At 33.8% G+C, this 14,917-nt stretch overlaps 1 protein-coding gene and 2 pseudogenes across 1 annotated transcript; all 3 read left to right on the top strand.

The window, feature by feature from the left end:
* Window positions 1–83: 83 nt before the first annotated feature.
* On the top strand, window positions 84–2,909 carry LOC100306471 (protein N-lysine methyltransferase METTL21A). Its single transcript, XM_003547888.5, has 5 exons — window positions 84–748; window positions 1,298–1,440; window positions 1,946–2,130; window positions 2,381–2,494; window positions 2,575–2,909. Exons 1-5 carry the CDS (start codon window positions 503–505, stop codon window positions 2,700–2,702), a joined length of 816 nt encoding a protein of 271 aa, XP_003547936.1. The 5' UTR covers window positions 84–502; the 3' UTR covers window positions 2,703–2,909.
* Window positions 2,910–2,985: 76 nt separating this feature from the next.
* LOC100810485 (alcohol dehydrogenase-like 6) lies at window positions 2,986–8,230 on the top strand (annotated as a pseudogene).
* LOC100797341 (TMV resistance protein N-like) lies at window positions 8,058–14,401 on the top strand (annotated as a pseudogene).
* Window positions 14,402–14,917: the final 516 nt, after the last annotated feature.

The raw sequence follows: 14,917 nt of genomic DNA, 5'->3' as shown, positions 1-14,917 counted from the left end.
GGTGTCTAATGAGATTAGGCTAATCTTGTCCATTTGGGTGTGTCCCTATAATTAGATCACGTCTAAGGTTCTGACTCAAATGTGAAAGTGTAATCTCCGTCTCCTTAGGTCAAGCGCTAATTTATGTACAATTAACTGCTGTAATGGTTATCCTGAAATCTCTGGATGTGTATCGTAGGTGGTTACACAGAAGTTACCATTTATCTAAGATGAAACATACATTAACCAAGAACAGATAAAACATACTAAATAAACAAATGGCAAGCAACATAGAAAGCTCTGCAAAGCAAAGCTGACGTTTCCCAAAACTTGCCTTTATCTCTGACAGAGGGGATGCATGAGGTGCCTTGGAGCTCGGTTGGCCTACTTTCGATGGGGTACATGATTTTTCACTTTTTTATGGGGTGCAGGAAGCAAAAGCCCTCCTCCTTTCAACGCCCATACCTAAAAAGGCCACAAATTAAAACCCAATTCAATCCGAAACAGAGAGAGCGAGGACACCATGGCCAACAACAACGAAGAGGAAGAGGAAGCAGTGGCGCCAATGGTGAAGTTGGGTTCTTACGGTGGTGAGGTTCGGTTGGTGGTTGGTGGGGAGGAATCCGCTGCGGAGGAGACCATGCTGCTTTGGGGTATTCAGCAGCCCACACTTTCCAAACCCAATGCCTTCGTCTCTCAAGCTTCCTTGCAACTCTCCCTCGACTCTTGTGGCCACTCTCTCTCCATTCTTCAATCCCCTTCCTCATTGGTATCTCTCTCTCAATGCTCTGGTTAAAGGTTATTGATTAAAGCTTTGATTTTGATCTTGTTTTGGGTTCTAACTTGATCACCCGGTTTTGTTTTTTGCCCGAACGTGATTACCCATTTCATAAAATACCATGATGCTGATTGTTTTTGCTTAAAGTTATTAGCTTGCTATAGCCCCTGTTGATGACATGTGTTATCGAAGATCTGAATTTGAGAAAATGAACCATTTAACTTATTTTTGAGTAATCATTAATATATATATAGTGTCTGGAGTGTCTTGGATGCTGTACACTTGTTTTTTAGGAGCGGAACTTAACTAACAGAATAAACTAACTTAAATTAGTGACTAATTTGTTTGGGCATGTTTTGGTGGTTGAGGGATAGAGGCATGTGATTCGTGCTTGTTTTTTTTTATTACTTATGTGTAATGGTTCTGTTGACATGGATAATTCACATTAGTGCTCAGATGGCTTCTGCTTTGGCTTGTGCCTTTTCTAATGATTGGTTTTTAGTTTTAAACAGTTTTGAGATTTTGGACTTTTGTTTCAAGGGAACGCCTGGAGTAACTGGAGCAGTGATGTGGGACAGTGGAGTTGTACTGGGAAAGTTTCTAGAGCATGCTGTTGACTCAGGGATGCTTGTCCTTCAGGGAAAGAAGATTGTTGAATTGGGTTCTGGTTGTGGATTGGTTGGGTAAGTTCAATTGCAATCTCATCCTATTTGACCTGTTCATGCTAAATGGCTACAGTTTGTCCATAGTTTCTTGATTAGCTTGTCTTTTTCCACAAGGATTTACTGAACTAGGAAAATAGAGCTTTGAGCTTTTGCATTGTCTTTTTTTACGAACAAGAGACCGTTTGAATAAGCTTCTCAATAGGTCCTTTTTGGAGAAGAAAATATAATGAATTAAGAAGTTAATAACAATCAAATTTCTCCTCCCACAGGTTAAAATCTACTTTTCCACCTAAATTTTGCTATGAACTCTCATCTTTCTACTCCATTAGTTGTGTATAAGTTGATTTTATCTTATGGGAGAAGTTTGATTCATTTTACCTCCTTAATTCTTCTTATTTTCTTTTTGGTTGTTCAAAATTTTATCCAAACTATCTCTAAGTTTTCTAAAAAATGACGAGGAATTATTTTTAAGTTTGTTCTTACTCATTCTATGATACACCTTTCTTATTTTTTTCTTCCTTAGTTGCATTGCAACCCTTTTGGGTAGTGAGGTCATTGTCACTGATCTGCCAGATAGGCTGAGGCTACTGAGAAAGAATATTGAGACCAACATGAAACATGTTTCTCTACGGGGTTCTGTAACAGCAACTGAGCTCACATGGGGAGAAGATCCTGACCCAGAACTCATTGACCCCAAACCCGATTTTGGTATGATAATTCTCCCTCAACTCCTTCAAGTGACAAGGAGCAAACAACATTCAATTACTGGCATCAGAAACTTTTGACGTTTTGCTGTGAATTGTGATTATTGTCATCATTCTAATCATAGCTTTGTAGTTAATTTTATCTTTTTCTTCCTTTGACTTGCATGCCTTGTCAAATATTTGAATTACCTGCATCTCATGTGATATTTTGCTAGCATTCCTTATCGATTCAATACTTGACTTCTTGTTTTCAGTGATAGGATCTGATGTAGTGTACAGTGAGGGGGCAGTTGTGGATCTGCTAGAAACACTTATGCAGCTCTCTGGACCTAATACAACAATATTTTTGGCTGGAGAACTCCGAAATGGTAAAGAATACCATTCCTTTTTCTTTTCTTTTGGGAGCACAATTTATAGCATACTGCTCAGTAGTGTTTTCTGATTTCAGATGCCATTCTTGAGTACTTCTTAGAAGCTGCAATGGATAATTTCACTATTGGCCGCGTGGAACAAACGCTCTGGCACCCTGATTATTGCAGCAATCGTGTTGTTATTTATGTTCTAGTGAAGAAATGATTGTTGAGAATATGATGTTTAGTTGTCTTCAACGCTAGGAACATGATGTCCATATTGTGAATCAAGAATTTAACCATATTTTCTTTGTTAGCCCTCAAGTATTTTGTTATTTTCTGTCCTTGTGAGTTTGGTTTGGTTTGATGAGTTCCAAACAATGCCATATTGTGACATTTTAATGGGACGGAATGCTGAAGATTTAGCTGCGAATTGGAACTCTGTACACCAAGACTTAGCTAAGCTGTGTTAAAACCAATATTTAAATAATGCACTTACTGCCTCTTTTTTTGTATTTGATAATAGAAAAATGTTAACACCAAGGGATATGCTCATATGCCATAATATGGTAAAACTTCATTGAAGTTGAATAAATTTCGCAAACTTTTTATTTATTTATTATTGCTAAATTTTCCTGACAATATCTTTATTTTATTTTGAAGAATTATTAACAATTATACTATTAATTGTTAGGCAACTAGTATATTTTTTAATAGATGTCTTGAAGGCACAGTAAAAGAAAGTTTCCGCCTTTCCTTGGTCATAATTAGACTCTCACATACATCCAAACAATTTTGAAATACCAACTTTTTCAAAAACGAACATTTTTATAATTTGTTCTTGTTTTTAAATAAAATTATTAAATATTTTCTTAAATTTCATTAGTTTGAATAAAACTTGAAAATTGACAGTAGCCACATAATTACTACAACATTCTAAATCCTACTACAATATACCAACTAACTCCGTGTCTTAGACAGACTACCTACCACCACCAACTGCTATTTCAAGTTCTCTTCCACCCTTTTTCTTTCCCACTTTGTAATAGTTCTTCACTCACCAACATGTCAACACCTCAAGTCATTACCTGCAAAGGTAAAGTCAGCCACCCTTTTCCTTTTTCATTTTCTTGTTTTGATATCTCTGTCTGTGCATTGTTTTATGATCAACATGGGATATTAATTCGTGTGGCTTTTGTTAATGGTATGTGGAACATGGAACAGCTGCAGTGGCATGGGGAGCTGGGGAAGCATTGGTGATAGAGGAAGTGGAAGTGAGTCCTCCTCAACCAATGGAGATTAGGATTAAGGTTGTCTCCACTTCTCTCTGTCGCAGTGATCTCTCCGCTTGGGAATCTCATGTAAGTCTGGTTGTTATCTTGCCTTTAATGGAAAATTTGTTTCATAAAACTTCGCATGGTTCTTTTGGAGTGTGAAACTTCAAATTGAATTGGAATAAATTGACATTGTAAGGATCTTTTACATCATCATTGAATCGTGTATTTAAAAGTCATACTTGAAGTAATTTTTGATTTGACAGAATTTATTAAAATTCAACTCATGAGATGTAATTCAATAACATATTAGCCAATGCATGCCTATCAACATTTGATGTTTAATGTGATTGATTATTGTTTTACTGATAAATCTTGAATTAAATGTTGCGTTCTCAAGAGTATGCCTCCTGTTCTTTTTTAAAAGCTACCGATGGCTGGTGGTGTGATCGATTAGTCTACTAATGAATATTTCTTTGTCATGATTTCTGTTAAAAATTTATGAATGGATGTAGTTAAGCGTTTAACGCCAGGTGCTTTTTTGCAGGCCATATTTCCTCGAATATTTGGCCATGAAGCATCAGGGTAATCTACTCTTATTTCTACGTTTGGATTAAGACAACATTGAGTCACTAGTGTTCCTTAGGTTATTTTTGTTGAATTTCATAAGAAGAAATTTTGTATTTTTAAGAGTTACCCAATTGGGTAGTATGAGAATTTGATCAAATACTGATATGCCAAGTTGAGTTAGAGTGACAACGATCAGCTGAGAGTGAAGTATTACACTATGCATGGGAATGTGATACATTGTTGCATCAAGGACATTACTTTAGCTAAATCATTGCAAAAAGGTGTAGTCTTCTCAGTAGATATTTAATATTTGGTATATTTTTGCAGCATTGTTGAGAGTGTGGGACAAGGAGTGACTGAATTCAAAGAGGGGGACCATGTGCTAACAGTATTCATTGGAGAATGCATATCATGCAGGCAGTGCACATCTGGAAAAAGCAACACTTGTCGTTTTGGGATTGGAAAGGATGGGTTTAATGCATAGTGACCAGAAGACGCGCTTCTCAGTAAAAGGGGAACCTGTTTATGATTATTGTGCTGTTTCAAGTTTCAGTGAATACACAGTAGTCCATTCTGGATGTGCAGTGAAACTCAGTCCCCTTGCACCTCTTGAGAAAATATGTCTTCTGAGCTGTGGGGTTGCTGCAGGTAAATGTTTCAGCTGTTTATTATTAGTTCTAAAATTAGGGAATAGATTAATGGAGTTTCAGTAATCAACATTGTAAACTTAAAACCGTGTACTTAAATTACTTGAAATAGTAACAGGTTAATAGCCATTAAGCTGTCTGATTCTTTTTTCTTGTTATTTCCTATAAATGGTTAGAGGAGGCATGACTTCTGTCTGTGTGTTCATCAGTTTGAATGTCAAAGGAACAGTATGGCCTTGGAAAATAAACAAAGGCAATATATATAATTGTAAAATCATCACAGGTGATCCTCTCAGCTGGAGGTCATCAAGTGAATTGGTCTGATTTTCTCTTAAATTAGTTAAAACTTAGAAAGATAATGACTTTCTTTTTTGTTGTTTTGCATTTTGACAAAACCTGTTGCGTATTTGAGACTGATTGATTGTCAAAGGTCACTGTTTTTTACAGTTTAAATTGATTTTAGGGCATATAAGAGTTCCATCACCTGCCTCATAGATGCTTGCCACATAGGTTTACCCTGCAAAATGTCCTCATATATTTTTGTTTTGCATTATTTGCTTTAATATCTTGTAGTTTGTTAATGAATGACTTATATGCCCTAAACACATTATTTGCTTGCCACATTGGGCATATAAGTGTCGAAAAAATTATTTTTAATTGCATGTTTAGCATTGTCTATTGATGACTTGTTACTGCTTCTGGACTTCCAGAAAAACTTGAAACTAATTTGATTATAACTCAATGTGTAATGATCCAAAACGCAGTACTGGATTTTCGGATTATTAACCAAAGCAGCTCCACAAATGATTGGTAAGGAAACACAAGATAGTGTAAAACGTCTTATTATTGGATTTGATGATGCCAGAGGCATTGTAACTGGCATAGGTAAAGATTGGATGAAATTGAAGGAATTGTTAGTTCCAAGTGGCATTGGATGAATTTGTAGGCAAAATACAAATGCTGGACTTATTTTCCTCCTCTTTCTTATACCTCACAAATAATATACTATGAACTTTTGCTACTAGACACTGTCAGAGCCATAGATCCCAATAAGTGTTGTTAATGTCATTGATAAATTATTATTTTTTTGTTGATTATGGGACTCATTTTTTTAAAACATTAGGTCTGGGCGCAGCATGGAATGTTGCTGACGTGTCAAAAGGATCAACTGTGGTGATTTTTGGTCTTGGAACTGTTGGCCTATCTGTAAGTACATTGATAATTCAATTGTATCGATCTTAACTTCTCAACAGATAAGCAACAATATTTTCCAAATTGTAATTAATTTTCCTTTGATCAATTAGGTTGCTCAAGCTTCCAAACTAAGAGGTGCATCTCGAATAATTGGTGTGGACAATAATCCACAGAAGTGTGAAAATGGTACTATATTCAATTCCTCAAGTTACTCTGAAATTTATATTTAATATTTCCCTTTATTTACTTATTGTTGTTTGTTGCCACAACTAAAGCTTTTGGGGTTACTGAAGTTGTTTCCCGAATTCCTATAAAGAACCTATTGCTCAGGCGGCTTGATCTTCTCATTACAAAACATCTGATTTAACTTTTCATACTTTATTTTGTGGAGAAAATTGTATGTAACTGTAATTGATGGCTATCAAAAGTATCCCGCTAGATCAAATATTACATATGTTTGATCCATACAAATTTATTTATTGTGAATTTGATTTTGGTTGAATATAATTTTACTTCGGCACAAAAACTATAAGTATGCACACAAAAACTATAAGTATGCACACAAAGTTTGGAAGTCATAACAACCATTTATGTGTTGAAAATTTCCAGGTTATTAAGTGCATTACTGATGGAAGGGCAGATTTCTCGTTCGAATGTGTAGGTGACACTGATATGATAACCACTGCATTGTAGTCATGCTGTGATGTAATACTCTATAAACCCAAAATTTTTGTTTTGGCAATTGACATTTAAAAGCTTTTATTCATTATACTTGAATTCATTCTATCTTTCCTTGGTTGCATAGGGATGGGGTTTGACTGTAACACTTGGTGTGCCAAAGGTGAAGCTTGAGATGTCAGCTCGTTATGGACTACTCCTAATGGGAAGAACATTGAAAGGATCTCTATTTTGGGGATGGAAACCAAAATCTGATCTGCCTTCATTAGTAAAGAAGTACCTCAACAAGGTAACTGAAACAGTATACCCGGATTCCTCTCATCTGAACCTGACTACTTTATACGTTTTCACTCTAAGCTGAAACACGGCAATGTCTACCTTCTGCATAAATGGTTCTCTATGACTATTTGAAAAAGGTAATTTTCTTGCATAGATAATTAAGTTCATTGACCAGTGATTAGAATAACTCTACAGAGAAGATAGAAATTTAGTAATGTTACATGAACAAACTCTTAAGGAGAGAAGACAACAAATGTGAAGAACCATTAGATTTCATGTTGATTTGTGCAGAAAATATGCTTAATGTTTTGAAATTTGAACTGACACCAGAGATACAAAGGTAAATCTATGGTTCAAAAATGAGTTTTTGCAAAGGTAAAGTTCTTATAGCAGCATTACCCTGAAAAAATTCTCTCTGTCTCTCTCTCTCATTCTACTTGTATATGTTTTTGACTATGAATGTCAAAGTGTATGTTGATTTACCTGCTGTATGCCCTTTTTTTCTTACTTCCATCTGCTGCACTTGTATCGTTTATTTATGATGAAGCGGAGGACAATTTCATGTTATCATTATCGTTTATTTGTGATGTACTACTTGTCTATATATAGCTGGTATTTGTGACCTAATCTTGTTTTTCATTATAAAGTGTACCAAATGTCTGTGAAAGAGATATTTTTGAAGGGGGGAGGGAGGGAGGAATTGAGAATGCAACTTCAAATGCTTATCAGAGCTATTTTCTTGCTTGATATGCTTTTTTTCTTTCAAGCAGCTATTTTAGCAAAAAAATATGTACTAATATTATGATTAATATGCAGGAAATCCAGATTGATGACTACATAACACACAATTTGCCATTTGATGACATTAACAAAGCTTTCAATCTCATGAAGGAAGGAAAGTGTCAGAGATGTGTTATCCACATGCCAAGATAATTCCTGCGCCTTCATGGGTTTTTTTTTTTTGTAAAAAAGAGAAAGTTATTGAAGAAATCAATGGCCGGGAGAATATAGAAACTACTTTGCCAAGTTATCATTGAACATTGGTGAGAGTTGCATCTTTTAAAGGACAATATTGATTATGCTAATAATAATATGCTATGCTATTTTTTGTATTCGCTCAACTATATATAAAAAGTCTCATATATATGCTAAAGAATCTGACGTTGTAGCTGTGCCCATCGATTTCTAGATACCGAGCAATTCACTCTATTCCTTCAGAAAAATTGGCATAATTAATGATTGAAGGCAACAATCTCTCGTCACATTTGTGCTATGCCAAGCTTGAGTTGTTAGCTGTATGTATGCTGATGCGAATACAATAAACCCATTGGTTTAATTCAAAAAGTATTATTATTAAACTTGCTGATACTAGTTTAATAAAATAAACTAATATTTTATATTCTTGCATAACACGTAATAAATATTTATTTTTATATAATTAAAATTGATAATAATAATATTTTTTAATACATAAATAAATTGAATAAATAATTTAAATAAAAAATAAATAATTAGTTAATTAAGATAATCAAAATATACATTTGAAAAACAAAGAAATTTAATTTGAAATGGTTGAGAGATACGTTTTTTTTTTTTGCTCATTACAAAAATAGAATGTGAAATGCATCTTTCAGATAGAAAAGAAAAAGAGTGTTGAAAATGTCTAACCGATGGAAAGAAAGGAGTGTTTTCTAAATTGATAATTTTATTTTATAGTATAAAAATGGATATGAAAAGTGCAAATAACATACTTTTTAGACACATTTTATCATTGATTAAAGTTTATTCAAAATTATAAAATCATGATAAAAAAAATCATGTTAGAAGCACAACTAATATCAAGGAGATTAATTATTTTATGAAACTTCGTGGAAGGTTTTCTGGATATGCTAGTGATAAAAACAACAAATCTAATTCGTTTAATTTCAAAAACTCAAAAATGAAAGTGCTTTGCTTTATATATATTAAACTGAAGAAGATACACAGCATATCATCCACTGTTGCAATGTAATTTACTTAACAAAATTGTCAGTGGATCCAAAACGCAAATACATTCCACTTGGAGGGTGTTAGAAAAATAGAGAGGAGACTTGAGAGCAATCTATAGCCATTAAATGACTCTTCAATTAACACAAAAAACGTGCTTAATGTCAATAACCCTTCAAATACTTAGTGGTTACACAAAAATAAAGTCTCTTAATGCATATTAACTCACACTTCATCTTCTAACACTAATGATCATAGTCTTAATTTTTTAATTGTTTTATTTTATGCAGGCCAGAAAAAATAAACATATGAACCTTCATCCAAGTTTTGGAGACGCAACATTCCATCCACAATCATAGTAGACTTTCTTCTCAGTTCACATGGCTTTGGGATCATGTTCCTCTTCCTTCAACTATGATGTTTTCCTCAGCTTCAGAGGTGCAGACACACGTCATGGTTTTACCGGAAATCTTTACAAAGCTCTTGATGACAGGGGAATCTACACTTTCATTGATGATGAGGAGCTTCAGAGTGGAGAGGAAATAACACCAGCACTTCTGAAGGCAATTCAAGATTCCAGGATTGCCATCACTGTGCTCTCTATAAATTAAGCTTCTTCCTGGTTTTGCTTAGATGAACTTGCTCACATTCTTGAGTGCTTTAAGAGCAAAAATCTGTTGGTTGTGCCAGTTTTTTATAAGGTGGATCCTTCTGATGTCAGACACCAGGAAGGTAGTTATGGAGAAGCATTGGCTAAGCATGAGGAAAGGTTCAACCACAACATGGAGAAGTTGGAGTATTGGAAGAAGGCTCTGCATCAAGTAGCTAACTTGTCTGGCTTTCATTTCAAACACGGGTACCACACCTTACCAATCTTTTACTTCATAATTTTTGTTGGGTTAGGTGTCGATTGTCTAATGATTTGATTGTAAAATTTAAAGAGAAAAGAAATGCTTGTTACAACTTTGGTATCAAACCTGGATAGGGCTATTTTGACTTCTTTAACCCATGTTTGGATGGAGGATGTAAAATTTTTTAGTTTAGATGGAGGATTTAATTTTTTTTAGAAAATTTAAATACACAACATTTTAACTGTTTTGATTTAAATACTTTTTATTTTATAAATATTTTGTTTAGATGTAGCAATTTAATTTCTTGTATTTTAATTTTCTTGTTCGGATAAATTTAAATTTAAATTTTTAAATATTTATTTAAAAATTAAAATTTTAATATTGAATAAAAATAAATATTAATCATTTTTAATTAGTAAAATATTCAAAATAAATTTAATACTAAACAATATTTAATAATTATATAATCAAAATAATTTTAATGTTAAACAATTTTGAGTCTTACATAATATTTTTGTATTAACACACACAAAAACTTGGATTAAACAATACTGTAAAATTAAATATGAATGATATATAATTTCTTGTTCAATCTAATTTTTTGTTAAAAAAAATTCAATTATCTAATATCACAATAATTTAATACAAAATATTTTAATGCAAAATATTTCACCTTTGATTTGATTAATTACATATAAAATAAATGTATATGTTAAACAGATGAATCGGGGGATAAGTAATTAATAAAGGAACAAATGGCGCAGTCCTCCTAGATGGTGTTACTCTGAGCCAACACTTGTTTAAAAGGAACCTCACCTCTTCTTTGACTCTGCCTTACTCTCCTTCACGTCCTTCCTTCTCCTCTTCTCAAAGAACAATACTTCATACTCCTCTCTCTCTCTCACTACTTCCTTCTCTTCTCACACCTCCATGGCCGAAACTTCCAAGACGAGTCCGTTCCTCTCCTTATTCATTCATTTTTCAATTACTTGTTTGCACGATTCTTATCTGTTTCTGTGAGTTTTGTGAAAAACTCTAGGTAAAAAGACCCCATGTGAGAATTTTCACCACCCGGAGAGAGCAAGGTTCTCGAAATCCCAAGAGAGCGAGAGCGTGTGACTCAAGAGGAGTGAACAGTGTTTGTAAAGAAGAAAGACTGAGAGTGGGAGGAATGTCTCTCTTGTGGAGGAATTGAAATTCTTTCATTTTTAAGAGAATTTGAAATTATTCATTTTTTGTTGATTAAAATTTCTTGTTAAAATGTCATATATTCAATTTCTCTTTAACTTATTATCCAAACACTAAATTTAAAATGAGATATTCAATGTCCCATTTAAAATAAATTATTTTGTTAAAAGTACCCATCCAAACATAATGTAAGACTTTTATGTTTGAAACCGAGAAGGGTATGAATACGAGTTTATTGGGAGGATTGTTGAGTTGGTCTCCAGCAAGATTAATCATGCTCCTTTGCCTGTTGCGGATTACCCGGTTGGACTAGAGTCAAGATTACTAGAAGTAACAAAGCTTTTGGATGTTGAATCTGATGATGGTGTCTACATGATAGGGATCCATGGAATTGGCGGGATAGGAAAAACAACACTTGCTATAGCCGTTTATAATTTGATTGCTTGTCATTTTGATGGTTCATGTTTTCTTAAAGATTTGAGAGAAAAATCAAACAAACAGGAGTTACAATACCTCCAGATCATCCTTCTTTGGGAAATACTTGGAGAGAAGGAAATCAACCTAGCAAGTGTTGAACAAGGAGCTTCAATTATACAACATAGGCTTCAGCGGAAGAAGGTTCTCTTGATTCTAGATGATGTTGACAAGCATGAACAATTACAGGCTATTGTTGGAAGACCTTGTTGGTTTGGTCCAGGCAGTAGAGTCATCATCACCACTCGGGACAAACAACTGCTAGCATCTCATGGGGTTAAAAGAACATATGAAGTGAAACTATTGAATGAGAGCAATGCTCTTCAATTGCTTACATGGAAATCTTTTAAAACAGAAAAGGTTGATCCAAGTTATAAGGAGGACTTGAATGATGTAGTAATTTATGCTTCTGGCCTTCCATTAGCCTTGGAAGTGATAGGTTCCAACTTGTTTGGGAAAAGTATAGAAGAATGGAAATCTGCTATCAAACAATATAAAAGAATTCCTAGCATTCAAATCCTAGAGATACTTAAAGTAAGCTTTGATGCTTTGGAGGAAGAACAAAAGAATGTTTTCCTTGACATTGCCTGTTGCTTCAATAGATATGCTTTGACAGAGGTTATAGATATACTTCGCGCTCATTATGGTGATTGCATGAAATATCATATTGGAGTGTTGGTTGAAAAATCTCTTATAAAAAAGTTTAGTTGGTATGGTAGATTACCTAGAGTTACAATGCATGACTTGATTGAGGACATGGGTAAAGAAATTGTCAGGCAAGTATCACCGAAAGAGCCAGAGAAGCGCAGTAGACTGTGGTTACTGGAAGATATAATTCAAGTTTTGGAATACAACAAGGTGAGTGGCACTAATGAATGATTTGATTTCATATCTTGGTTTATGTTTCCTGACTATCATATGTTCAAATCATATTTGTTGTTTTTCTTCATAATATGTAAATTTCTGTAAATATGCGTTCACTTGCATTGTGGTTGTGGTTGATTCGTGGCTTTTGGATTAACAGGGAACTAGTCAAATTGAAATCATATGTCTAGACTTCCCCAGCTTTGACAAAGAAGAAATAGTAGAATTAAATACAAAGGCTTTCAAGAAGAAGAAAAACCTCAAAACAGTTATTATTAAAAATGGTAAATTTTCCAAAGGTCCCAAATATCTTCCAAATAATTTGAGAGTACTGGAATGGTGGAGATATCCTTCACATTGTTTACCATCTGATTTTCATCCGAAAAAACTTTCCATATGCAAGTTACCCTATAGTTGTATTTCCTCATTTGACTTGGATGGCTTATGGAAGGTAAGCTTAAAGAGTACATTTTCCACATCTTGTTATTTAATAAATTCACTTTTAAGATTATTCATTCTGTTCTTATTGTTTCTGTTTTTTTTTTTGCAGATGTTTGTAAATCTAAGAATATTGAATTTTGACAGGTGCAAATGTTTAACACAGATTCCTGACGTATCTGGTCTCCCAAACTTGGAGGAATTTTCATTTGAATGCTGCCATAATTTAATTACGGTTCACACTTCAATTGGTTTTCTGGATAAGCTTAAAATATTGAATGCTTTTAGATGCAAAAGGCTAAGAAGTTTTCCACCTATCAAGTTGACTTCTCTTGAAAAACTTAACCTTTCATTTTGTTAAGGTCTTGAGAGTTTTCCAAAAATATTAGGAAAGATGGAAAACATAAGAGAACTTTGTTTGTCACACTCTTCCATAACAGAATTGCCATTTTCATTTCAAAATCATGCTGGGCTTCAAGGATTAGATCTGAGCTTTTTAAGTCCTCATGCAATTTTTAAGGTGCCAAGTAGCATTGTCCTGATGCCAGAACTGACTGAAATCTTCGCCGTGGGATTGAAAGGGTGGCAATGGCTAAAACAGGAAGAGGGTGAAAAAACAACGGGGTCAACAGTATCTTCAAAGGTAGAAAGGCTTACTGTCTCAAGTTGCAACCTCTGTGATGAATTTTTTTCAATAGATTTTACTTGGTTTGCACATATGAAGAAATTATGTCTATCCGAGAATAATTTCACAATCCTTCCAGAATGCATCAAAGAATGTCAATTTTTAAGGATACTTGATGTATGTTACTGCAAGCATCTTCGGGAAATTAGAGGGATTCCACCAAACTTAAAGCATTTCTTTGCAATAAACTGTAAATCATTGACTTCCTCAAGTATAAGCAAGTTCCTAAATCAGGTTTTATCTTGTTTGAAATGTATTTTATTTGATAATATATAGTGTACTTAACTTTGGTAAACTCATGAATTCTTTATGGCTAACAGGAACTGCATGAAGCTGGAAACACTGTGTTTTGTTTGCCAAGAGATAGGATTCCTGAGTGGTTCGATCAGCAAAGCAGTGGACCTTCAATTTCTTTCTGGTTTCGTAATAAGTTCCCTGACATGGTTCTTTGTCTTATTGTTGCACCTATTCAAGACAAATTTTTTCGTCCCATGGTGTTCATCAATGGCAACCAATGTTCCCCTTATAGTTGCCATTTCAGGACAGGAATGCACCATGCATATCTTTGTGATCTACAAGAGATAAAATCCAGAAATAGTCCATATGAGATGCCTTTCGAAAATGGATGGAACCATGTGAATGTTACATGTCCACGTTGTATAGATACCTATATCCACCCTGTTAAAATGGGAATCCATATATTTAAACAGGAATATGCCATGGAGGATGTTCGATTTACTGATCCTTTTATAGCAAGAGAAAATCAGACGATGATCTAGAAAGTTTGGAATCTCAAACCACCGGTTGCTAAAATAAAAAATCACATTTTATAAGGACCAAAAGTTTCTTTAAAATAACAAAAGGATAAAAGGTTATTTAAACTCAATTTAAAAATAGAATTTGATTGGACTTTTTTCTTACTTCTGTTCCTTTTTATTTTAGGTTTTTTATGATTAAAATTCACTCAAAACCAATTATTTAAGAGAGTAAAAAAAATGTTTACAATTGGTTACAAATTAATATTTTAACATCATAAAATAATAACAAAGTACCAAGAGGCAATCGTAAACACAAAGTATTCATCAACAATCACATAAATGAAGATGAATCCATTTAAATTTATTAAAGATTATAAAATTTTGTGAGATCTGCTTCTTATTTAACCAGTTACTTACAATTTTAAAACACTCATCCGCATCAAATTTGTTCCTAAAATATTAATTTAGTGTATGTTGGACAAATAGTTGTAGTTAGTTTCTAATTTGTTTTTCACAAACTGAAAAATTTGCTTTTGACTTTATAAACAACATTTG

Source organism: Glycine max, chromosome 16, assembly GCF_000004515.6.
Source record: "Glycine max cultivar Williams 82 chromosome 16, Glycine_max_v4.0, whole genome shotgun sequence".
Taxonomy (NCBI): Eukaryota; Viridiplantae; Streptophyta; class Magnoliopsida; order Fabales; family Fabaceae; genus Glycine; species Glycine max.
The sequence above is the reverse complement of the archived record's forward strand: the minus strand, read 5'-3'. Positions and strand labels throughout refer to the sequence as shown.